At 37.2% G+C, this 26,980-nt stretch overlaps 1 protein-coding gene across 4 annotated transcripts in view; it reads right to left on the minus strand.

Annotated features, from left to right (window-relative positions):
• DOCK4 (dedicator of cytokinesis 4) overlaps nucleotides 1-26,980 on the minus strand; it is a 254,777-nt gene that overhangs the window by 57,682 nt on the left and 170,115 nt on the right. For all 4 annotated transcript variants that reach the window (XM_063323184.1, XM_063323182.1, XM_063323183.1 and 1 more), the window contains exons 22-27: nucleotides 26,074-26,244; nucleotides 24,432-24,624; nucleotides 16,342-16,469; nucleotides 14,042-14,176; nucleotides 9,473-9,571; nucleotides 2,574-2,668 (exon numbers count right to left, since the gene is read on the minus strand). In XM_063323184.1, coding sequence (XP_063179254.1) covers nucleotides 2,574-2,668; nucleotides 9,473-9,571; nucleotides 14,042-14,176; nucleotides 16,342-16,469; nucleotides 24,432-24,624; nucleotides 26,074-26,244 — 821 coding nt within the window. The remainder of the gene's footprint in view (nucleotides 1-2,573; nucleotides 2,669-9,472; nucleotides 9,572-14,041; nucleotides 14,177-16,341; nucleotides 16,470-24,431; nucleotides 24,625-26,073; nucleotides 26,245-26,980) is intronic.

Genomic DNA, 26,980 nt, shown 5'->3' on the forward strand with positions numbered 1-26,980 from the left:
TTATTACCTGATTTTATCCTTGCTAGGACTCATTTCTTCCTTAGGCTCAGACAGGCTAAATCTCTCTTCCTGTAAATACTAGTCAGTTTGAATTTCTATATCGCCCTCGGGACAGGGGAGAGAAAAGACAGTGCTGCTGGTGATGTGACTGCAGTGATGGGTGAAGCTCCCAAGATACATACTGCCTTCAGATTAGCTACCGTTTCGCGGGCTGAAGCCCAGACAGCCGAGAAGGCGGCCATCCGACGCTGCAAACATGACAGTTGTTTTATTCCTGGGAAGCAGGAGTTAGAAAAGATCCAGGCTGTTAATGGCTTACTTGATTATGCTCTTAAAAAGATGGGCGAGGCCTTCTAGTTTTTTCCTTTTAGACATGACCAGAGGAGCAAGGAGTTCAAGAAGTTTTGCCTTCAATCTTGAAGAGTCTCAGACCATTGAAAGCACTCTGGCTCGTCAAGCGAACCTCAGGGAGAATGGCTCACAGCTGCTCCTGTCTGTGGTGCAGGCAGTGCCCCGCTTTCTCATCCTGCCTCTAGGCTCTTCCCTTTGCACTTAAAGATTTGGGGTTGGGACAATTCTAGCAAAGCTACTACTCTGTGGCTCTGTGCTTTTGAATGCCAGGGAAGCTGAAGGTTGGCAGCCACTGCAATGGCAGGGGGCACAAGTGAAAGGAAGGAGCTCCCATTCAGAAACAGGTCCAGAAAAACTAGTGCTCTGCAGCTGAGGAGAGAATAGATGTGAATTTTCCTTTCTACCACCTCAAAGAGGAAGAGAAACTAAGCCATAGATAAGTAACATAGGAACGATGAGCCTTCAGTTCACACCACACTTTTAAGTACACCTGGCCAACCCCCTGTTCCATAGTAAAGCAGCATTTCTTCCACAAAGGAACGAATGCCTAGCAAAGCAATTATTGAATGCTGAATTGGTAAAGATGTGTTTACACCCCATTTGCTGGCAGTAATGCTTATGCAATTGTGTGTTATTGGGTTCAGATAGCCAATCTGATTGGCTTCTCATGGCCAGCTCCCACCAGCAGTTACTGTCAACTTCTGCCTGTCTTCTTAGCCTGACAGAACGGGACATAGAGTCACCTCCTAGAAGGTCAGAAACAACATGACATGGATTAATAAAAGGAGATGTGTGATGCTAACAAAAATACTGGTGCAAGTAAATGTTCCTTTTGCAGAATTTAGTATCATCATCTTCAGCATATCTGAACACGACCAGCCGGAGAAACATGTGCCAAGGACGTTCCTAAATCTTAGTTTTGTATGTGTCAGCTGTTGCAAAGCCATCTGCCCAGCCAGCTGTTTCTGGAATATAAAACAATTTCTTAGATTATATATATAGTCTAAAAGTTCCTATGTTTTTTACCCTCTTTCCTGTGTTTCTCAATTTATTTCTTAAGGATGACTACCAGATTCAGGCTGGTATCAGCCATATTTTCTTTAGTATCATACACAGAAACAAATGATCATATCCATTCTTTGATTATTAACAATTTTTTTTGCTGTAATTCAAACTTGGCAAGATTACTAACATTAAATGAGGTAATGAAAATGAAAAAAAAAAATGTTACTTTGTTAAAGTCATGACAAAGTTTGAACAAATGCATGATGCTTGCACATACACACACACAACAAATATATAACATCAACCCAAGTTGTGCCAAATTTAATTGTTACAATAATATTGTTACTAGAAGTCTGTACAGCACCATGAATTTAAGTTCTCCTTGGAGCTGACAGGCACAATGCAGACTAAAGACCAATTTCCATCAGGCATTGCACTACGTACCGTGAAAGTTTAAGTCAATCCTAAATTCTGGATTCCTAGGTCTGCCCAACACAACCCCCCTCCCTCTGCCGACACTGGCGTTTGTATAATTGTGCTGACTGTTCAGCTGGCTTATCCGATCAAAAGCTAAGCCTACAAAAAAGGATTGTAGACCTCTTGTAATGACTTCTCAGAAACGCTGGGAACCTGTTTCTGTAAAAATAAGGCCTGAGCAGAGAAAGAGTAGCTCAAAGCAGGTTACATCTCAAAGTAATGCTTAGAGCCCTATGTTACTGCTGCCTGTGCTGTACCTCATTTCCTGATTTGTGATTTTTAATTTGTGATTTTTCTGGCAAGCGCTAAATTAACAAACATGCAAAAACATCGTTAATGATATTACAGCAGATAATTTCTTCTTGAGAGCAAACAGATCTTTACCAACTCAGCATTTCAACAAACAGATTTGAAATGAAGTCCTGTTGAGACTTGTCATTTGCTACTTGGAAAACAAAGCTGCTGATGCTTAGCATCCTCATTCTGTAAAAGTGTTTCTGAGTTTCCAGTTATATGTGCTTACTGTAATTCAGAAGAGAAAGAGGTACAGATTATATTATGAATTTGTTGTGTAAAGTAAATCCAGAGATTTTAAATCTCAAATGCAAAAATGAAAAACTGCAGCCAGCATTATAACAGATACTTTACATTTTTATTACATACATCATATAACTTTATTTATTTATACCACAATCTTTGCATACTACCCATATTTTTTATTAACATTAAAAATGCCTTACTTGTTTGCAACCAAACGCATCACTGTCCAGTCTTTTGGAAACATCTCTGGTCGTATTAGTATCCGAAATACAGTGAAAATCTGCAGCAGGAAATCCTTTGGAAGGAAAAGAAGTAGTCATATGTCTTTGCTGCTTTAAAAAGAGAGGCAAGCTTTAAAAATATTTTAATCAGAGACAAAAAATCACTATAGAAATAGCAGAATTGCATTTATTTTCAACATAGATACACCTCTGAATATTTTTTCATTTTTTTTTATTCCCCAAGAAAGCTTCAAATAGTGATTTAATTCATTTTTCTTAAAAGGAGGAAGATAATTTAATGTGTCATTTGATTGACAGCAATGCATAAGAGAAATGTCAAAGATGCATTTGGTTTCCCACCCATACACTTCCACAAATGTGATCCCGAGAACAATTTGCAAATCAAAAAAGCACTTTACAAACACTACAGAGTTCTGAATATCTCCTTAATCATGCCAGGGTTTCATCACTTTCAAGATCTATTCTGAAAGTGGCATTATTTGGTGGGAAAGAGAGAGAGCGTAAGGACAATTTTATCATTGGGTTTGCAAAGACCAGTGAATTCAATAGCGATGCCCAGGCCCCCGAACTGTTATCGCAGCTGGCTGGCCGTATGCAGGTCACTTAACCATTCTGTCTCATTTGCTGAATCTATAAAAATAGTGAACACATGTGAGCTACTTTGAATGTAGAAAGGACTGCTTAAGAGCTTTTAGCATTATCGTCTCCTATGTCATTTACATCATGAATAAATAACTAAATTAAACCATTTCTCTCAGCACACGGGTTTTCAGATTTTCTTTTCATAAATAAAACTACCGACAAGGGTAATATTTCTAATGGCCCATCTTGATTGTGTGTAGTACTGCCAGTATTTTTTAGTAAGCAAAATGGAGCTTTTGACAACATGAAGAGCATGAAGGCAAGTGATGTAACACGCCTAACAATCCTTGTGGTACCTGACCTTGAAATGTTTTGTATTGATTCTGCCCGCACCATTTGTAGAGAGTGAGCCTGAAACACAGATGAGATGAAGATACAACCATAGGATACCAAATAATTTTCAACACCAAAATATATTCTCGAGTGCGTTTACCAAAGTGTAGATGACGGGCATTGCACAACAGATGTCTTTCATTAGAGAATCACTGTAAAGGGGGACGAATGCAGGCACTGGGAAAGCAGCTGAGATCCCTGCACCCACCCACCAGAGAAGATTACATAAAAGAGACAACCTGTTTTCTGAGCAAGATGCCAAAAAAGTCTCTCTATTAAAGAGTATAAACGATACTCATTGCAGATAACACAGCGTTTGAACACAGGTGACCAGCCTTATGGATAAACAAGTAGCTCTACAAGCAACACATTTATTCCAGACTACTTTCCTATAGCTTTGCACCTTGTAGCTAAATTTAAATGCTTCTGCCTGCTCCTTTTTGTCTTTAGGGGTTACCTCCCTTCCCTGTGCTGTAATCCCAACAATACAACAATGGCTCGAATGCTGCTGTATGTTACCTCACAATAATGTCCCAAATTCTGCCATATACCATTTTTATCCCGTCTATTGTCCAGACACAATACATGTTTCTGCTGTTAGGGAGCTGACTGGCTGCTGAACCGAAGAGAGCAAATGGCTGCTGTTGGGAAACCAAGCGATGGTTTAAGGACTTAAAACCCCAGGGCTGTGTGAGGTGTAAACTTGGTGCCTTTGAGACCCATGGGCCACTGCCAAAGCCTGCTGAAATTCATCAGCTTGTTCAAAAGTCATTAAGAAAAGAATGACAGACAGAGAGGAAGATCACATATACTTCATTTCTTTAGGTAACTGGGCTAAAATGAGAATAAATCTTTTATTCCAAGCAAGCTTTAAAACAAAGCAAATGTAGACACTGGCATTAAATTTTGAATCATTAACACCAGGCTAATTATTTCTAATTTTAACAGAAAAAATAGAAAATTGTGTTATCAATTTAGTGACAAGTGATATTAGATACAAAATGTGGATTTGAAAAGCTCGAGTAAGACTGAAGATCTCTTTGTTATAGTACATGTTAAAAATATATAAACAAAATGCAGTATAATGCAAAGCTGAAATACAACTGAAAGAAACAGATAACTCATAAAAAACTTTACAAGAACTAGTTAGTTTTAAGATTTTCAAGACACAACTATTAAGCTTCTGTTAACAGTATTAATCTGTAGTGAACTTTCATTTTTTTATGATTCACTTTTTGTAGATTGGGTAATACATTTCCCTAGGAATCCACTATAAGCATGGAAATAACCAAAGGGGAAAATACCAGTTGACTTTGCCATTGATGTGCTGGGATCCTTCATGTGTCAGCACTGCTCATCGATATTCAACGCCGGTGCTCACTCTCAAGGGACCCACCTCCACGTAGCAATTCCATAAAAAATTTTGATCACCATTACAACACCTGGCATTTTGCACGCTGCAATTGCTCATTTTTGTTTCGTGGTTCAAACGTCACAAGGCATTACTATAAAGTACCATTCGTGGAAGATCAAATTTGTAACTATATTTTGAACTGTTTCCTGTGCACTAAACTATTATCTTTCATAGTTGTATCTGCTCTGCTGAACACATCATAATGGTTTCGTAACAGATTTTAACATTTAAAAAACATTTTTGCCGGCAGTATAAGTGAACCAACATTTGGTTGGTTGAGTACAGATATAATTAATGTCTCACTTGCCTTCTATCTTAGGAGACAGCAAGAGAGTAATTTTGTCCTTTTACATACTCTAAATACCATCTCTTAATATTCCTACCTAGTGTACATAAGCTCTAGTACTATCTTACACCACTTAAATAACATCACAATATCACAGTTCAGTTTCCTCTAGCAGCAACATTTGCTTCATGAAATTATCAAACTGTGATTAAGTGAGAAGCATAGCCTTCCGAAAGACTGAAAACCATCTATTCATTTAATAAAAAAATGCCTTGGAATTTCTTTCACATTTCCCTGTATGCACGTAAAATCCTCTGTGAAGCAGGTCAGACTCTTCACTGGATCTCTCAGGGTGCATCTACATTAACATTTTAGTTCAGGTCAACAGCCCACTTTGAAGCTAATTGCTTGATCATCCATCGCTTTGGCTCACGCTGCAGAGTTATCGAGCTACTTGTTATGAATTCTTTATAGAGCATCCTAGAGCTTTTTTGCAGTGTGCCAAGGTACCCACAAGACAGGATGATTTGACAGTGAGTTGTGTCTACCCAGGCAACTCATCCATCCTGCGGCCAACTCCTTTCCCAGATCTTCTTTCCTTCACTCCTTCCTTAATCTGTTATCAGAAGCTGCACAAATATTTGGTTTAGAGCAATCCCTCTGCCCTAGTACTTGTCCTTTCAAAAGTCACATATGTGAGCAGATGTCCTGGCATAGCGGGGGAAGGATGGTAGCTAGAACTGCGCTTCTCCACCATAGATATTCCTCGTGCTTACGGACCTGTGTCCCAGGGGTCATTAGAGAAGAGAACAGTGGAATAAATTTCACTTGGTGGTAGGGTTCGGCACCCACCTTACCCTGCTCAGGCTCCTTTAGCTGGGGATTAGAGAACTAGTAACGTTTATATCTTTTTCTCCATCATAACTCTCCTGTATATCTATTCTGCCACATGATGTAGGGTACACTGGCAATGGATAAAAACTAGGCCTTCTGGCAGGTGCTTATCTATTTGTTTTATCTTCTTTTAATTTTTTAATTAAAAACCCCACACATATCAGCCAAAACCACCTTGCTGTGGTCAAAGCTGCATTGTGCTAACATATAATGTTTTTCTCATTCACTTTCCCACTTCTCCTATTAATAACTTCCCCTGTTACCTTTTGTCATAAATTATATCTGAGCTTCTTTGCGGCAGCAAATATCCGCCTACAAGGGCGCCTCTGTTCTACAAATTGCTGTAAAATATATTTACTAGAAGAAGATGGCATTTTGTGGTAAGCAAAAGGAGCATATCTTTAAAATAATATTGAAAGATAAAAGGAAGCATTTAAAATTACTGCCTTATTAAAGTCAATGTTTCAAAAAGTGAGTGAAGTATAGTCTCTGGTGCTACCACTCAGCCATGAATCCCCTGTCATTTCTTTCTTGCTTCATTTGCATGTTTTCAAATATAAAATGCTTTTTCTATCTCCTGCTTTGTGTGGAAGAAACCTGACTCTCTTAAAGAAATGACTAAAATAAAAATAGTCACCATGTCAATTACTTAAACTAAATATGTTTACAAAATAGTGGAAACATTTCCATAAACAACCACTTGTTTAAAGCATCACTCAAGTCCATGTCATATAAAAATGTGTAGATGCCATTCCTTCAAAGGCTCCATTTTGCTATACTGTGATTAACAAGCTGCAAACAGCCTTTAATAATTTCGGTATAGACTGTTAAAAAAAAGAGTAAGAACTGCAAGCATATTTCGAAAGAATGAATGACAACATTCACTCCCTTTTTACAAGTATTTGCATGAGTGAATTTTTGTTTGGAGAAGTGGTTTGGTGGAGGTATTTTTTTAATAGTATCACAAATGCTGTGCAAACTTGCAGTCATGCAAGCACATGACATAGTCGCCTTCAGAATTAGTCCAGAATAAAGAAGAAATACCTTGTGATATCAGTGCCTAACCATTCAGTGTAGATGGTTAATTACAAACAGAGGTAGGCAGAGCAAAACAGCACAGCAGATAGCAATTCAAAGGCCTGGGTGACACGCAGATAAGTCCCTTGGAAACCCCGTATCAGATTTGTACTTGTAATGTGGCTTAAGGAAGACCAAATCCACTTTGACATCACTGACCAGGGGGCAAAAAGGGGATTAAAAAATACAGCAAGCTGATGGTAGTTACCGCTGAAGCTTAAATCCCAAAGTACATGCTAGCCACAAGATTAACTATGGCTACTAGTTCAATCTCTCAAAACACCTCACACACAAAAAAGTCTTATCAGAGATATTTACACCTTCTGAATCTTCATTTACTCATACTGATGTCATTTCCTAAGAAACATATCTTAAAGCAGTATAAAATATCAAGGAAGTTCCACAGTTGGCAATCAAAGCAGAAAAATACAGAGGTAAGAGGCGAGATGGTTTAGATAGCTTAAGTCATACACAATCACCTCATGATTAACAGCAGTGTCAGCTTCACACACTAGCTCTCATCTTCCCCTCTTGCTCTCAGTTATACGTATTTCAGTGATATTTGATATTTCCAAGTGAGGGGAAAAAACCAATATCTTGTATTATTTAAGATTCAGGAAAGCAGGAATGCTGCATTAATTATGATCAACCGACTGCCACTGAATCACTGATGGAGCTGATGCTGATTTGATGAGATCTGAATGGAAATAAACTCTGGACTTGAGTTCTTAAGACCTCTATTTTGATAGCTGATGGCACTGGCTACAGCTGCTTTCCATATGTCTCTCTATAATAGTCGGGTGTGTGCGTGGGGGGAATATAAATGTGTCAAATCAAACACCATTCAAGCATTAATTCTAGAGATTCTTCATGTTCTGGAAGCAAGAAAGTCTGAATAAACTCAACGCTATTTCATAGATACATCAAACAGAAATCAAGCTTGAAACTTCTAGGAAATATAAAAATCTAAACCTAGTAATAGGGACCTGCTCAGAACTCAAGCAAAAGGGAAATAAATTTCAGTAAAAAATGCCTAGGTTCCACAACATATACTAAAAATTGCCTAAGGATAACAACTATGCTAGGCGAAAACAGATGCTGTAATACTAGTATAAAGTCATCCACCCTGTATAACTCCTAGGTAGCACTCTTGATTCATGGTAGAGATAACTGCTTGGCATTTTCTATCTTTCAAGCTCAATATGAGCACCTCACTACAAAGAAAAGGCACTCACAAATGGTATGCTCTCTTCAGAACAGCTCTAAACCGATATCAGGAATTTAAGGAAATCTGAAATTGCACCATGACTAGACTCCCCTTTTCAGGGCAGTTTACCAAATGGTAATTTAAGAGTAACATCTAAAAATATACTATCACACTAGGACATGATTACCCTCCTGTCTAGGATCACTGGCTGAATAACGGGCATAAGTGATTACTCGAGATTTCTTGTGTGGATCAAATTTGGTACTATGTAAGTTTGTCAGGGTCTAGCAGAGTGACAGTCTTAATGTATATCTTTATGTAGGAAATCCTTTTTTTTTTTTTTTTTTTTAAAAATCCATCTCCCTCTTCTAAAAAGGAATTAAAAATGCAGTATCTCCATGAACCCAGTAACTCCATCAATGAAATTGGTAGAAGCTGCCCTGAAAGAGCTCTGCAGCTACTCTCTTCCATGATCAAACTGGGCAGACAGACATCACAAGTCTGACAGTTGACAGTCCCTCCTGCCGCTGGACTCACTGCACAGTTAAGAACAATGGAGAGTTAGTTAAATATGCATTTCTCAAGCTGCATGTTTGCCATTGCTACATATAATCTAATGAATGACTAAATAAACAAATATAATGAACTAAACAAAAAACCCTATGGCCTGACAGAAAGAATCAAGCAGAACTGTGTAACCTTAGATTGAAACCATCTTTAAAACAGGCTTGGAGGCTAAGTTTATGGCTTTAAAGCTATTATATAGTCCCTCGCATGCCGATTCTCTCTGCCGTCATTGTAGAAGCAACAGAATCCAAGCCCCACCATAAAAGTGGACCCGAGTACACACGAAAGCCTGTGCAAAAGTTAGTTAATCTGAAAAAAGGATTGCATTTAAATACTGAAGTGTTTCATCAAAGCACAGGGATATCTTAAAGGGAGATAAATAAAAAAGAGAAATAAAAGGAGACTTGAACAAGTGCAAAGACAACTCCGTTACTTACCCTAAGATCTTCCTTAGTGTTGAAGCTATCAAGAAGCTGTTGATAATGTCTATCAGTCATTTGTCGCAAGAGTGACAACAAACAGGAGACAAATTCCCCCTGTTCAGATAAACCAAGAATAGAAATATTATAGATTATAACGTCTTCTGTACTTGAGCTTAAACTGTCACATTATAAGCACTTAAAAATAATGAACAAATGCAAGGGAAATTAATCTACAATTAGGCTTAGACTCCATATTTTGTGAAAATACATTAATTTAGCTATGAACGTACTTCCTATTTAAAGAATTATTTTTCCCCAAATGCAGTTTACTTGCTTAGCAAAATCTATTTGAAATAGTTCCAGAAGGGCTAAACCAGTAAAATTTTGATTTGTGATTTGCTTCCTTTGTATCTGTTTTTAAACAGATTATTTAGATTGCTAAAATTACAACCTCTTACTCAACTCAGTTTTGAAACAAATATAAACAAAAATATTTTGCAACAATTCTGGGAAGAACGCTATTGTTTCACTTTAGGGAAGAAATTAATGGAGTTAGCTGGGAATTTTTTAAAAATATTTTTTCATCACAAAAAACCCATATTTGTCAAAAAGAAAAATCATTTATAGGATTGAACAAACTTTGAAAACGTTTTGATCAGAAATTGCCTTGGACCTACAGAGGAATATCTCATTAAAACATATATCTAGAAGTTGAGTTTAATCATAGGGCAAAGACCACTCTCTCCCACGGTGCCAATTCCTGGATTCACACTCCACATTGCGGAAAAGGGATGGTCCAGGCAGAAGCTGAGGACCTTACTGGACTGCTGTGAGGATTCTTCCCTGCCTCCTTCAGGCAGCATGGGATTCAGGAATAAAAGAGCAGAGAAGTGCACAGGGTATCTATCTCCTGTGCATGATCAAGATGCTACGGGAAGGAATAGGTTCTCCCTCACTCCCTTTCCTGTCCGCTTGTTCTCTTTGGAACTGGCAAGAAACACTGAATGGCATCAATCTGGTCCGACTGCAGAATGGATGGGGAATGGATGAGTAAAGAGTGAAAGGTCTGAATTTCATCTCAGTGCTTAAAAAGAACAATTCTGAAATCATATAAACTTGTTAAAAAATGGGAAATACACTTCCAGCCTGTATCTACCAGGAATGGGGAATGAGACTGGGAGAACAGACAGGTGCGATAACTATTTTTAAGTGGTGTCTTATATTAAATTGTCAAGTCAAATTTTGGGAAAATTTTTACCTGTCTTCCATTAAAAACAGAAAATAAGATTGAAAAGGGCGTATGCTTTCACAGGAATGGCTGCTCCAGATTTTGCACTGGAAGGCCTAATTCACTTGTGATTATACCTTGTATATTTGGTGGTGTGTGAGGGGATGGCTTTCACTGGCAACGTGGTGATAAAATAATAATTGTCTTGCCCATAATAAGATTCTACACTGAAGTAATGATCCCAAATTAATTACCTCCCTGTAAAACCATTGTTTTTACAGTGAACATAGCATTCTCAAAACAATATCCTAAGGCTACAAAGTCTCTTAATCTTCATGCTCTGGGCATAACTATCAAGGTTACTGCTGCTATCTTGTAGATATCTGAAAATGTATTTCCAACCCTATCGGGTTCTCTTCAGAAAACAAGAAGACTTTGGTCTTCTATCATTTTTTAATATTTTCAATTTCATTATACCTAGCCTCAATATGATTTTATTGTGCCATTTAGTACAATGTATGTTCACCTAAATAGGCATAATTTTTGGAGACTTTTATTCCAGTTATAAAATCTGAGACTACTCAGATTTGGCTAATTAGCCAAAACAAGCAGCCTAAATAAATAAGGTTATAAGTATACCTGATTGCTAGCTTGACTGACAAAATTTGAGTATGAACCTTTTGAATACTTCCCTTCTTGCATAAGAATTTTAAGCAGTCCTTTCTAATCACCTTCCTTCTATGTTCCCACATTTACTTTGACTTATAGTAGTATATTAAAAATCACAGTCTGTTACAGAAAGCGGTACTATTGTAGTTGACAGACAGATTAGCTATAAAAGAGTACCAGCTTTAGCTAATTGTTAACTGACCGCTAAATTTGAGCTTTTAATTCAAATGTAAGTAGCTATACAGGCAGCTGGTTTTTAAAATAACAATGAACATTCAGCTGCATTTGTTGAACTCAACACAAAATGCATGTTGTAAGCTTTCTGCCAGTGTCAGACACAGACTAAATAGTCATGGTACATGCGAATCCTGCGCGAAAGCAAACTCCACACACATAACGACCTTGATAAAAAAAACATTCAGCATCTATTTCTAGTGTCATAAGGCAAGCCAAGCAGTATATCCAATTCACTTAGGTGGAATCCTGAAGTAATTTTTTGTGTCTTATTTATGGAGCACAATTATGAAGATACATGGAGCTCACAATTAAATTGCAATTCATTTAGGTTCTGAACTTCCAAGATCTGAAATCAATAAAGGTTCACTTCAGTTGGATTGCTTTCAGCTAACCCTTTATATGCAAACACGTTTTTCCTAAGGAAATCCAAAGGTCTATATCACTGACATCCTAAAGCAGAAGTTTCACTTTCACCATTACTTTAAATTCAATGCTTGTTAGTATAACATCTGTAACAATGACACGCTGAAGCCATGTCTTCTTTGTGCTCAGTTTAAAGCATCACATGCCTCTTGCACTGCAAATTGAAATGGTACCAAGGTACCAAAACTACTTAAGAGAAAAGAAATGGTGCGGTCATGGCAGCACCCAGCCTGATGCTGCCTGCTTTTATGCTGCTACTTTGTGCTGCTTCTTTGTGCAGAAAAACAGTGACACGTGGGCCTGGAAGATCACACCGAGATGAGTTTGGGACTACTTCCACAAGGAAGACTGTATCTGATGCAAAATTATGACAGAATTTTATCCAGTGTGCTGCCATGAAACATCTCACAACGAATATTTTATGATACATGCAGCTTGAAATAATGGTAACACACTGGAACAGACTCTACTGCTGTACTCACATTGAGTACTTTATCATACTTGCTCTACAAATAGTTCCAAGAATCTGGCTCCATGTATTGCCATAAGCCCATACTGCATGATGTTTCTACATAAATGTATATAATTGCCTTATGCTGTGCTGTGAGTCACTTCCACATTAAGTATTCTTTGAGAGCCTGTGGTGACAATGACATGGCTTTTCTGATGCATAAAAAGAAAATTTTGCAACTTGAAAGCACTTTCAGAGTCTAATTTTTTGATGGTGTGAAAGAATTAGGCTGTCATGGTGTTTTATGAAAACTTAATCTGCAAGCAGGTGGATATCTCACAGGAAACCGATAAGCTCGGAGCTTTGCTATGCTAACGGTCTACTACAACCATTATTTCAGCTTAGATTTTCTTGTGATGGCCTGATATGCCACACAGCGTACATTTGTAATTTTGTAATTTAAATAAAAAAACCCCAAACTCTTAGATGTATAGTCCTGCTGAATCACAGTGATTAAAGCATGGTGTCATCTTATTACAGAGCTTGGTCAGCTCCATAAAACACTTCATATAATGTTTGTTCTCTGTGGGGTAAAATAAAGCAAACAAACAAACAAAAAACCCAACAACACATTTATTCCGCAGCTATTAAATGCTTTTGAAATGTTTGATCTCAGAGGACATTCTGGTTTGAAAAACAGTCATCTTTCCATTAATGAAAACTGTTACAGTGTAAAAATTGGGCAATTAATTAATTAATTAAGTGTATAATGAGATGGTAAATCACACAGCGTAGTGTGTTCTCTGCACAAAATGTTACCCCCTCACCTCATACTGAGGTCACATCCGTTACTATATTAGAACTGATTTGCCCTTCAAAAGCAAACTGGCAACCTTGCTGAAAACAAAGCAAAATAACACTTCATTTTGTTTCGTCAGTGCTCATGATAGGCGTTTCTGTAAATGCCTGCATTTCAACCTTCTAATTTGCATGAGTTGTTATAGTAGGTTGACCAAAATATCATTTGTTAATCTTCTAAATTCATCCTCTATGCTCTACTTCATGTGATAGAAATGAAGCTCAAATGCTCAGCCAAGAGAAAAAAAAATAATCTCCAAATTAATAAATTTGAATTTGTACAAGTCAGTGTCACAGATTCTACAGGCATTTTTAGAGCTGTTTCATCATGTAAAAACATATGAGTTTTAGGAAATAAAATGTTGTTGATTGATGCTCTTGCATTTTCAGGAATTCAAACTTAAAGAGAGTTTCAGAAAGCTATTACATTTGTCAGTAAAAGAAAAACAATGAAATAATTATTGACCTGAAACAGTCTCAAAAGAAATACTGGTTTTGAGGTTTTTTTTGGTCACAATTTATAAATAAATTTGATGAAAAGAATTACTGTTTCCACTGAAAATGAATAAAATGCAAGAAAAGTTTTCTTTGTTCTCCTCATCCTCTGTTTTATACACAAAATCTTAACATTCTGCATTGCAATATAAAGACAATATTGTCACAAATCTAGTAGTCCAACCAATGACAACTGAGAGCTATTTCAGTATAAGAAACTTACAGTCACATCTTGAAACTGGAGGCGCATAGCGGAGCCTGATGGTTGTGGTCGGCTGGTAATCTCTAGTATGGTCCTTAACAGAATATCTAGCAGGCTGTTCACAATCACATCAATTTCTTCCAGGACAGATTTTTCCTTAAATAATAAATAAAACATTTAAGATTTTAAAATAGAAAGATGACCACAGGCATATCTCCATTCGTGTTATTTTAGAAACAAATGATAGTTTTACTATGAATGTCACAGTTGAGAAACAAGGACTACTCTCTAATTGAGATATTGTTTAATTCTATTGATTTTTTTCTAACAGTTTTCAATTAATTGCATTGTACTGAAATATAAAGGACAGTTACGGGGATGATTTTGAATATGTAAGTGTTCATCAAATTAGCATAGCTCTATTTTCAATTAATGTTTAGAAGAAAGCAGTAAATAATATATGAGAACTTTTGGGGCAAGATTTTTATAGGTAACACCCATATATTTTCTGGGGAAATTGCCAAGGGAGGCTTAAATTCCAAAAAGTAGAATTCTGTTTTCACACTTTGAAACTATCACCAGAAACAAGCAGATGGTGCTCAACCTTCAAGACCTGCTTCCGCAGTAAGGACCAGCTACATCGCTTCCCATCAACTGAGAAGCACAAACAAATTAGTCATTTCTGTAAGCCTACAACTGCTTGTATGCAGTATCGATACAAAGGAACCAAAGCATTCACCGCCAAAAGAGATCATGATACCTCAATTACATGCATGGAAACAGCTGATGAAGTCAAGTTGTAGTTACTTTTCCTTTTTAATTCAGATGGAAATGTGTTTTCTCTGCTTCAACAATGTTTTCTGTCTCCACTGCAGCAGACACCACCATCTTAGTCTGAGCGATTTTATCCACAATTTAAGATGATAATTCTTTGCAGAAAGAAACACTTCATAATCAAATGCACACAACCAAACTAAAACTCAGCTGACAAACAGATCATTCAACTTTGCTGACATCGAGGTGTAGGAGTGGTTTTTTTTTTCTTCCAGCTTCCTACACACCCAAAGCATATGATTTGTAACAAACTCAAAATTCCTGTTTGGACTCAAGATGAGTCTAGTGTCATGGCCGGCTTCTCTGTCACTTCATCTAGTACTAAACAATGTTAACTTTGCTACTTACGAAAGCAGACAGTATACAGTGTATTTAGGAACTGTATCAAACTGTGAGCATTCATGGACAAAGTACTGTTAGAATGGCCAACAACATTGATTTTCAAAGTTGCCTGACTGCAAATTCACTTGCTCCCTCAACACTAAATTATCTTGATTACCATGGAAGGAATGAGGCTCTAAACTGATCCACAAAAATCATATCAAAGTCACTAAGTTAATACTCTCAAAGACTACTAAAAATAGTAGCCGCATATCTTGAACACTGGAGAGAGTTTTATGTAGACATCCACTTGTTATTGTGTACATCTTTGCCTTGGTGACTCCAAATGAAAGATCTCCTGAAATTAAGACCAGACATGTAAACCTTTCCCCCAGTCCAAAACCACAGCTATGCTTTATCACTTTATCTTGTAAGGAGGTATTACACTAATCCAGGAGCCGCTGCAATGAAAATGTTGTTACGGGGCCAAAGTCGCACGCCACGTCCCTATCAAATCACTGATGGAGCAACTTTAATTGCTGACAGTGGTATGAAATGAAGAAACACATAAACCAGTTCTCACTAACACATTCCAACGTAATGTATGCTGGCCTTGTTATGTATGTACTGCACTAACTACAGGCAATGTTTGCTTTTAATCATCTTATATCCTTTTTCCTGTCAGAACTTATCACCATCTTCATATTTGCAATACACGTATCTAAGCTAGCTCTCATAATGTAGCTTTCACAGATTAATTTGCAAATACAAACATCAGAAATTGGCCACAAAGTCTATCAACTAACAACCAAGGGCAATCCCCCTTGCAACAGTCATATCAATCTATTTACCTGTATCACCCCTGTGTCCTCTCTGACGAAACAGCCCACAACAGAAAATGCCTCTAAAAGAAAGTGGACATTTCTTTCTGTCCAACACAACACTCAAAAAGAGTCACAGCTTGGCAGAACGCTATGCGCTACAATTAAAATACTCTTGCATGGGAAGAAATGGCTCACGAGAAATCAAGATGACATGCTTATGCAGAATCACTACACAGAACACTTTAAAATGGTCTTGGTCAAGGTCCAGTTTGTGTCATTAAATGTCATTGAGCCATATAAAGATGTTCAACACCTTGTGGATGTCACATGGTGTTTACTTACTGAGCTGTTCTTCTTGATGAGGCAAAATATGTTGCTAAGGATACGTGCACACATTATAAGGTCCTTCTGCTCTTGTAAATGCATATGGAGATGATGTAAAACTACCGGAAGAAGAATATATCGAGAATCTGGAAAAAAGGAAAAAATTTATGAGTAGGAGCTTCTCATAGAATAATTGAATTTTAATATAGACATAAAATATATCTTCAGTCCAAAAAGGTATTTCTGATAAGCAGAAGCTTTTACTTGCTTTAACCAACATTTTTGATACGCAGAAGCTTTTACTTCATAATCATAGTATCCTAAAACAAATATTTGAAGAACAAACAATATGCTGAAAGTCAGTATGTCACATCATGGGTGGAGAAAAACACCACTGTGTGGAATATACTATAGATAACAGAAAATTCTAAGTAATTATTGAACTGTCACGCAAAAAAACTTAGCGTAGTAATACCTGTATTCATAATAATGTTAAATTATGCTCTAGAGTTCCCTGTCATGTGACGGGATCCTTTTGCAAGCCAATGCCACAATAGATTTAATCTTGAAGTTACGTTATTCTAAAAATGAGTTCACTTTACAAAGAAGCAGTACCTACATATTTCTTTCAGGACTTTCACTTTCCCAGATTCCTCACTCCTACTGAGTATGAGAAATTTAGATCGCTGGTGTCTACATAAAATGATTTTCCTTTCCTCTACTTCATTTTCTAAACGCAGCACTTTGGTGATATTTTCAGTCCCGAATTCTCTCAAAATTATGCAAGAAGTTCATTAACATGCTACTTTTTCTTGCTTCTTTTTCTTATAATTAAAGACGATGTTAAATGGGAAGAGCCCTAATACTTACACTTGTGATAACACATTAAACACTTATTTACAATTTGATAAATGGAATGGGTGTTATCTGTTTTCATTTTGTTGTTTTTAGATCTTTGCCATAATTATGTTCCCATAGAAATGTACTTGAATCATTTCCTCTATTAAAATTTTAATGATGATTATATACTACATTATCTAAATATATTCATCTACCCAGTTCCTTTGTTCATTAATGTAATTCTTTCCTAAAAACTGGGTTTGTCTAGCTGGAAAATTACTCCTTTAAAATCATTTTGCCAACCAGGTACTGTTCATGGACTAGTCTTTCTATAAATACTTTTTATCCTCTTAAATATTCACTCTAGTTTTTCCAGGAGGGAGAAGAAGATGGATTTATTCTGAGATTTTATTTCTTGAATGCTTCTTTAACTCACTGAAATATAGCACTAGTCTTGTTTTTCTCTATTATTTCCTTGTTTTCATTGTGTAATTGTCTGTATAACACAAGACAAATCATATGGACAAGTTGATTTGTACGCACTATTTAAGTATATTCTTGTTTTCAAAAAAAAAAAGGCTTGCCTGCTCTTTTTAAAGGGGCGTATCATGCTTATTATTTATTCAGGTGTTTTGCTATATCTTCCTATTGAAGAAAAATATAAAAAAAGACTATATGGCAATAGGTCATCAATGAATGTAAAATCTGTAGTACTGAGACCCAAAACTGGGAAACAAATAGCCTTTATCCAGTGACTGCTTGCTTCTGCCAGTGCCTCGGCAGGTTTTCGTCAGGAGTGGCCTGAGAGTTCACATCTGCCTGCAGCTGGGCAGAAGCGTCTCAACCAAACCAACCAGGCAGGGAGGTGGTTGAGTCACCATCTCTCGAGGTATTTAAGAAACGTGTAGATTTGTCACTTGAGGGCATGCTCTAGTGACAGAGATTGTAGGGGTTTTTTGTGTGTGTGCGTGTGGTTGGACTCGATGATCTCAAAGGTCCTTTCCAACCATGAAGATTCTATGATTCTTTGTCTACCTGAAGAGCAGAAGCTCAGCAAAGCGTTGCCCCACATAGTCTGAGATGTCAAGTGTGCACAGCTGCCACTGACCCATCCACTGCAAGATCCATAGGGTCAAAAGGAAAGCAGGCAGGAAGATGGCTAATACGCAGACGTCTGGTTAGGCACGTGCCAGCTTCTGATCCTCACCCCTAAATCTGCTTATTAATTAGTGATAGATGAAAAGATAGAGATAATGCCTTCAGCTGAAGTGAAATTCTTATAAAAAAGACCTAACCTATTCTTACAAAAAGACCTAACCATCGGGTTACAGGGGATGGCTCCTTTTCCCTGCTTTGTGATAGGCCTTACACATACTGAATTCTTGACTGGTAACCCATCTTCAAGAGAAGAGATGAAGTGTTCTCTGTGTAAAGCAGCCCATGGCTCTGCATTTGGGGTACTGTCTTCCTCTTCAGGAAGCTGAATCCAGGCTGGCAGAGCACTGAACATGGTCTTCCATTCCCAGGCAAACGCTCAAATCACTACTCAACTCCACAACTGTCCCAGAGAAGCTACAGTAGCTCTTTCACACTTTACTGGCGTGAGCCGTACCCTTTGGGCCATAGGTCCTCTGAGGACAGCAGGTCTTCTCTTGCAGCTACAACTGAAATCCCTCAGCCCAGAAGGCGAGGAGAAAACAGGAGCAGCCCTGTGCCTAGGTGTTTCATTGTGGTTAACTCTAGGCAGCTTCCTGATGAGCACACAGAGGATTTGTTACCTTTACTGAGGTGCCCACTACTCTGTGCACTGCTTACATGTAAGCACAGCATTATGAACTACATTTTGAAGTCCAGAGAATCTACTTGTAGCAACACTTGACTTGTAAACAGCCAATTCTTACATATAATATATGACCTGAAGCACCTCAGACAAAACTGAGCATCCTCATTCAACTGTTTCAAGTATCCCATTTTTGCAAAAGCTCCATAAAATAATCAGGAACTTTGTTTTACCAAGACCAAACGGATTAGCAAGAAGCATTTTCTAATGACTTGCAACTGTACATGGGAGGGAACAATGTCTGTTACTGAACTAACCACCACATATAACGCTGCTTTAGATATATTCCTTGTAAATTCATAATCTAAACACCTCTCTGTCTTGACCCGTTTAGGTGGAGAGATACAGTGGTGTTACAGAAAAGGAAAGCTGGCACATTCACCTCTCAGCCAAACCAAGGATTATGTGAGAAAGTTTGGAGAACGTAGTGTACAACATTTGTCTTGAGTTACTTTTTTTTTTTCTTAAAAATTGTCAGCTGCAATGTCAGCCACTGTATATAGAAAAATTAATGAGCGCAAGAAATGGTGCAATAATCAGAACTCTTAGCCGTCACTCACTGTCCTAATTTTTCTTCTGTGCAGGAAGCCAAATTAGCTGACTGTTTAAAATGCTAATACTTGCCCTTTACAAATATTATACAGAAAGAGAGGAAAAAAATCATGACATGGAGCTTTTCAAGTACATGCTTGGCATAATTAGAAAGACAGGCTACTCTGGGCAATCCTGGTGACTTTCCTATGCAAGCTACATTAACATTTAATATTTAACCCACAGCACAACTTTCCCCCTTGCTTTTCGGTTAGCGGTAAAGCACCTGCATAGATATAAAAAAAACTTTCTTTATTCTGGTGTATTTTAAAGATTAATTTCAGGAAGATGATATTCATTTCAATGACTATATCAGAACAGATGAGCAAAACTTCAGCCTGCTTGGAAAAAGGATTAGCGTAATTGAACATTTTAAACAAATAAACAGCATTCTCCTTGAACAGTGAGAAGCAAGGAAGTTGTTCTTCTTTTTGATAGTTTTACTTGGACCTATTCAATTTATGCCTCCTTGTTTGGAAGAACTTTCAAAAATTTCATGAGGAACTGTTTTCAGTTGAAAGAAAAAAATTGCCTGAAGTGCAGAAGCAAAACACAGGTATGGCTGAGAAAGTCCTCTTTTAGCCTAAGAAAGAGACACAGGTGTGAAGCATCACTTGCAAAGCTTTTGCAAAATATTTTCTGCTCTCCGCTATACAGGTACTAATTAAGGTCGAATTTTTGTATGCAATATACATACATACATGTCCCCACAGGTGTGTACAGAAGTATACATACACAAAGAACTCCAAAGAACAGTATATTGGTATAGAAGAGAAATTAAGAAATACCAATTAATCTGAAAAAGATACTGGAGTACTTGAAAGCAGTACTATGGATCAATGTGTAAAACCTTAATGTTTTGAAAAAAATACTTTTTTTTTTTTCCCCCCTCAAATCCATGTTAACATGTAAAGTTTAATGTATTTTAACTAAATTTAATCCAGGATTTGTATTAACAATTTCAATATTGATAGGCTTTTTGCATTTTTATAGCAATTAATTAGCTTGCAGTGATTACTGAGATATCTTACATGTCTCATTAAAGAGAAGTTTTGAGTCTTTTGAAAAAACGATGGAATAAGAGGGAAATCATAACACCTAGCTTTTAGAACTAAACCTCCTTACCAGTTAATGGTATCTTTTCCTGAACTTGTTAACAGCTTTTTTTTTCATTTCCATATGAAGTCTAACATGTAACAACATCCTTTCCGTGAGGCAGTTCAAAGATATTAAATTATTCTCACTGATTCTGTCAGATTTTCATCTCTAAATGGCTATTGAAACATATAATTTCCTACATGTACGTTCTCCTGTGAGATACAGGATGCAATTCTTAGGTGAACTTATTCACAGAGACAGACTGAGGGAAGCAGTCAATCTCTGAAAGAAAACAAATAGATAATTATCACTTTTCTAATCTATTAATAGTGGATTTCAGTGTAAAATAAGGAAAACAATAAAAAACAGGTAAGGGATAAGCTATATATAAACCAAATACATAAAACTTCACACATGAAATGAATTAAATAAAATGAACACATTAAGATGTCTTTAAAACACCAACTCAGGATTTTTCCTAGCTTCATAATACTTATACATATCATATAAAGATGCCATACACCATATGATATCTATAGTGTAAACGGTCAGAGAATTAAACCCCTCCTCTATTTGTTTTCAACAGGTTGCCTTTGTCCTACCCAGCTACTCTTGCATCGGGGTCCAAATCCTCATATTTTGGGAAGACACAAAGTTTCTTGCCTTGTAAGAACATTCTCCATGTGGTAAAGAGCTGCACCACAGATTATAACTGGGCTAAGATACAGGCTTTATCAATGCGGAGTTTTCTTTTATTAGGACTTTACTTACTAATGTAATCTCTCTCCTGGTAACTGATGTGTTTGATCAGTGGTGATTCCAAGAAAATTCATCCTCTTTGGAGGAAGAAACCTAGACTTACACACCTCATGTTTTCATAGCTATTGAATTTGCAAGATCAAATATTGCCCTTAGAGTAAAAAAAAATTATTGGTGTTCTGATAACTGCTGTTTAACCATGTCAGGAAGGACATGATTTGAGATGTGTTTCTCTTATTGTCCTTAACTCTTCCCAGCAAAACAGATCTAACTCTTCCCCAAAGCAAGCTATAATAATAATTAATGCAAAAAAGACAGCAAACGAGTGCTAGACTACTGATGTATCAGAAATGACAAAGGTAGAAAATCATCTGGGTACAGGCATATGTGGGTCATCAATTTGGCCATTCTACAAGCATCAACAGGGATGCGTCCAAAGAGTTACACCCAAAATACCAGGAGACTGGAAAAAAGGCCAAGAGGAAATAAATACTGATAGTCTTTATCAGCAGGAAAACTGTCATCTGTTTCTTTTTAGACAACCAATGTAGTGTACTACAAAGATACAGAAGTAAACACGAAAAAACAGAAGTAAAGTAAGGCCTTAACCCCTACTAACTTTTTCATAGGGGCTAGGCAGTTAACTGCTGTTGACACCTTTTAACGTCGCTGTAGTTGCGACCTATGGGAAGAGCTGAAGTTTAAAATCACTGAAATGGAAAAAGGGTCTAAGCAAGCTATACCAAAACCTCAATACAGAGCCATTTCAGACATCCTATCCACACATGATCAGTAAGTACGATATATAACCTGCATTCTCTAAAGAGACAGGTAGAGACCAGATGCATCAAATACATCTAAAATTGTACTAAACACCCGTGCTTGGGCACCTTACATCAACCCCTTTTATGTCTGATATTTCTGTTTTCAACGATATACCAAATATATTTCCCAATTTTAGCAAAAGCATAGCTTTCGTGTCTGTTGATTTCTGCAGCGGTGGGAGCTAATGGTAGTTGTTCAGGCCCTTGCAGCACAAAATGCGTAAAACTCCCATGCTAAACTACTCTCGCTTGTTTCCAAGCAAGCTCCAGATAACAGAAAATATTATCTAAGAAGTGCCCTCCTCATTTCTAGACATTTGAATAAATAGATATTTCCTGCATTCCATCTATTCCAATGTGTTAGCTAACACTGCAGCTCGCAGCACTCGTCAACTTCATCTGGGAGACAGAAATCAATTATTTTCACAGCAGCAAGGCTCAACTTCACATTAGGATGTACTGTTTACTCTGCACATTAACATAGCTGAGCGCAATATTTATGTTCCCAAGAGGATTTTTAAAAGGACTTCCTTCTAGGGATTGACTGAGGGAAAGTCTACTTATATTTTTGTATTTTAAAGAGATAAAACATTAAGGGCAAAGAGACCAAGCTGCTTATCTCCACAAGACCCTTCAGCTTAATGACAACTGTACAATTGTTTGCCTGAGCTTCCTATCATGGACATTGGGAGCTTATTCTACTGCCTGATGTCTTTCACAACAGTTTCCCTGAGGTCTAAGAAATTTAGATTCTATTTGTATATAACCCGCACTCCATGTAAAATTTAACATGTAATTTTCTAATTTTCATTGCTTTTATAGCCAAACCAACTCATATTACTTCTTAATAATGAAACGGGATTTGAATGGAAAAATAACACTTTTACAAAAGGAATCAAACAAAAACTGTCATAAGGCTGAAAGTAGATTTACAATTTCAAGGAAGTCCCCAGGAGTCCCTCACATGGCATTAAATAACTCGAATTACATGCATTCATTTCGATCTTCTGGTTAGGTTGACCTAACCAAGATAATGAGAGGAAAATGGCAACGATGCTACCTGGTCCCTAAGTAGTTTGGAAAATGAAAAACGTAATTTAGAGCATCCTTAAGACTGCTCCACCCAGAGCACCAAAGGTGTGATCAATCAGCTGTAGGGAGAGCTCACTGTTCTGGAAAGGACCGCCATGGAGGCTCACACGGGAAAGGGTTTTGCAACCAGAATGAAGCAAAGTAGCCAGGATCCAATACTTCTTACCCATTTCTTTGAGCTCATATTTTTAAAGTACAATCACTGAAAGCATTTAAAAAAATGTTTCAAGATTTCTTCCTTTATTTTGCAGCATCTCAAAATATTTATTCATATCCTGGTGTTTTTTGCAGAGCCTTCATCATTGTAATGTGTTTATCTTGAATGCCTTAGAAGGTAAAAGTTACTGTTTCTACTGAACTCCATCAGCCAATACCGAAACAGCTCTCAAGAGGGCTTTTTGTGAGTAAATTAACACTTACTAGAATTCTTAAAATCTCTTCTATTTGAATTCTTTTCTTTCAAAATTAGTTCATCTCAAATTTAATATTTGCTCATTTCTATGGGTTTCACTTAGAATACAAAAAGAGTGTCAGGCTCACCACTACACAGCAGTTTGTTCTTCTGCATAGCAATTGACTATGTTGTTATACACTTTATGCACCAACTATCACTTGCATTTGTGTAGACTTTTATGCTACTTTAAGAAACGGAGGATTGAAAATGCTGAACTAGCAAGAGTTACACAAATAAGATCGAACGGATAGGTGACAATCTGTTTGCTGAACTGCCCCCAAAGGAGAAAAAGAAAAAAACAAACAATTTAGTAAAGCTTTTTCCTTTATAATTACTTAAAAAGTATAAAGCAAACTTTCTTCACAGACATCCTGCCAGTAGTAGATCAAAACAAAACTATATTTTAAGAGTCTTTGTCTCTAAAACCGAAACCACTAAATTTAACCAACTGTATTTTTGTAAATGAGCAGCTTGTGCAGAGCAGTGCTTCAAGAATCGTTCCTTAGGAAGCACTGCTCTGAGCGACACTATCCCCTTTAGCACCTGCTGGCCCGTGTACCAAGGACACAATTTGAGTTCCTTATCTGGAGGCAGCCCAGGGTAACCTTACCTGGGTTAGTGTACAGGTGACTCTCTACAGTCTTCCCAATACTCTGCAGTTTAACAGCTTGAAGGGACTCATCCCCATGCATGACTGTTGGCAAGCTGCCCAGAGCATCGTGAACCAAATTGGCCACTTCTCTTACATCAAAGAGCTTCAAAAGTTCAGAGTACACCGATGGGAATGAGCTGAGAAACACAGCCTAGAGGAAAAGGGCAAAAATGGACAGTCAGATCTTGCAGTATAGTTTTGACATTTATAGAATTTAAATAACCATAGAAATCTAAGTAACTGTAGAAAAATGCCCGGTTTTACATTTCAAGGGTAGTTAGTAGCTTTAAACATGGTCATATTTTCAGAAGAAATATCCTCACATTCATTAATGGGCTTACACTTGTGACTATTTTCCTTTAAGCTTTATCCAATTCATTTCTCCCAGGACAAAGTGAACGTATAAAGTTGAACTTAGAACAAAAATATTTATACTTTACAGATTCTTCACGATCTATGTGAAAGGAAATTTTTAGAAGGATAACAGAAGCCAGCAGATATCAGAACAAAAATACTTGAGTGGAGTTGCTTTGGTTTGCTTTGCTTTAGATAAGTAATATAACAGCCTCCCTATCTTCCATTTTTCAAATAATGAACACTTTTATTTTTGAGTGAGACAGCACTGGCAGCCTTGGTTCACTTCAACAACCCTAAAATAGGGGAAATTCATTGGTGAGTATAATGAATATGGAAACAGAACACTGGAAAAGAAAGGAGGGTGATGCCAGAGAAAGGAAGCTAGAACTGACATTCCCTTCTTCCTCACCAAATCCTGCTGACTGAGAAAAGCTACTCATACCTCAGACCCTCTTCACACCGGTGTCAGAACAGGTGACACGCAAGGTTAAAGATACTGAAGAACTCCTAATGCAGTTGTTTATAGCATTTTGCTATTATCTTTTCATTCCACCTGCTTACATGATATGAGATCGAAGCACCACCTGCCTACTCTGTTCTCTGTGATTTGCCATTTTCTTGGAAGAACAATTTTCTACAGAGCTTAAGAAATTAATAATTCTTAACGGGTCTTAAACACCTCTGGTTACAGAAACAGGGGGAGAGGACGGCATATCTACAAACTGTAGAAGTTGGTAAATCCATGGCACTTAATGTAGAGAACTATCTTCTGTGTCTTTTGCCTCTAGACAATTTTAGTAGTCTCAATTGAAATAAAGATACCAGCTGAACATTAAAACGTCCAGTTCACCAAGACTTAAAAGTTTTCTGTAAAGCATGAAAGCTGATAGTCTTTTGTATGGCTCAAATTCTTCAGTTCCAATGTGGTTAAACTAAGCTGTAAAATGCCCAAAACAGAGAAATTACTTTATTTGTATCCAGCAATATAATTATTATAATTATGACACAATTATAATTCAAAATTAAATATTAGATTTAGGATTATCTACACCAAGCATATTTATAAGCTGCTGGTATGAAAATTTCACACTGTAGGACAAAAGGTATGAGGATGAGCTGAAAATGGACATTTTGCTCTAGCAAAACCACATTTTCTTTCCTGGGAATACAGGTAAGGACATGCATACATTTTCTATAATGGATGTTTTAGGTGGCAATAAGTAAGGTGCTCCTGAAAACTTACTTGTAGTTGGGATAAAGCACTAGCTCCTTTGCTCTCTTGGGAAAGGAAGAAGCGTACTGACATAAGAAGCTCTTGAATACAGCAGCGAAATTCCTCCTCATTTTGTCCACCAGTGGCAATAGAGAATAACCGTCGAGACTGAACTATATATTTAAAGATATATTCCTGGGCCTACGGATGTCAAAATCAGAGATAACTCATAAAAATAGACAAGGTCATCTTTAAATAGAACACACACATTGATTATATCATTCAAATAATGACAAGGACCTGAAACAGGACACCATGTTATTTAATTCTGGCAAATCTTTCTATTGAAACACTAACATTTCAAAAGCACATATGCAGAAAAGCTCCTCCCTTGCCTCTCACATTCTCTACAAACCAGGGAGCACACATGAAAAACTGCAAAAATCTCAGCACTGCCCCTTTCCCCATCCCTTGCATGTCTTTGGCTATGGAAACATTGCACGAACATACAATATAAGAAGTAGGCTCAAACTTTTGAGCTGTTCTTGGAATTTCTCTTCCTGTTAAAAGTTGTTTTCCTGTTGAATGCTAACCAAATAATATATATATATATAAAAAAAGCTTAAATTAAGTTGCAAAGCTGTCGGAACGTAAATTAAACATACACCCCTTTCTTATTAGCAAGATGCCTAAATTAACAGCAGCATAGAAAAGCACATTGATATTTTATTTACAGACTGTAGCACCTGTCCCAAATGGGATTATTGTGTTGTACAACTCAACCTGACTCCACGCTGTGCTCTGTTGATGGTACAAAACGGGGCAAATGAGCAACCAAAATCACCTTTTTCAGGTGTAGAGTAGAATTCCCCAGTGTCAGGATTGAACCCTTAAGTCAGCATGCAGATCTGCCATTTAGATTCAGTTATGCAACAGA

Source organism: Chroicocephalus ridibundus, chromosome 1, assembly GCF_963924245.1.
Source record: "Chroicocephalus ridibundus chromosome 1, bChrRid1.1, whole genome shotgun sequence".
NCBI lineage: Eukaryota > Metazoa > Chordata > Aves > Charadriiformes > Laridae > Chroicocephalus > Chroicocephalus ridibundus.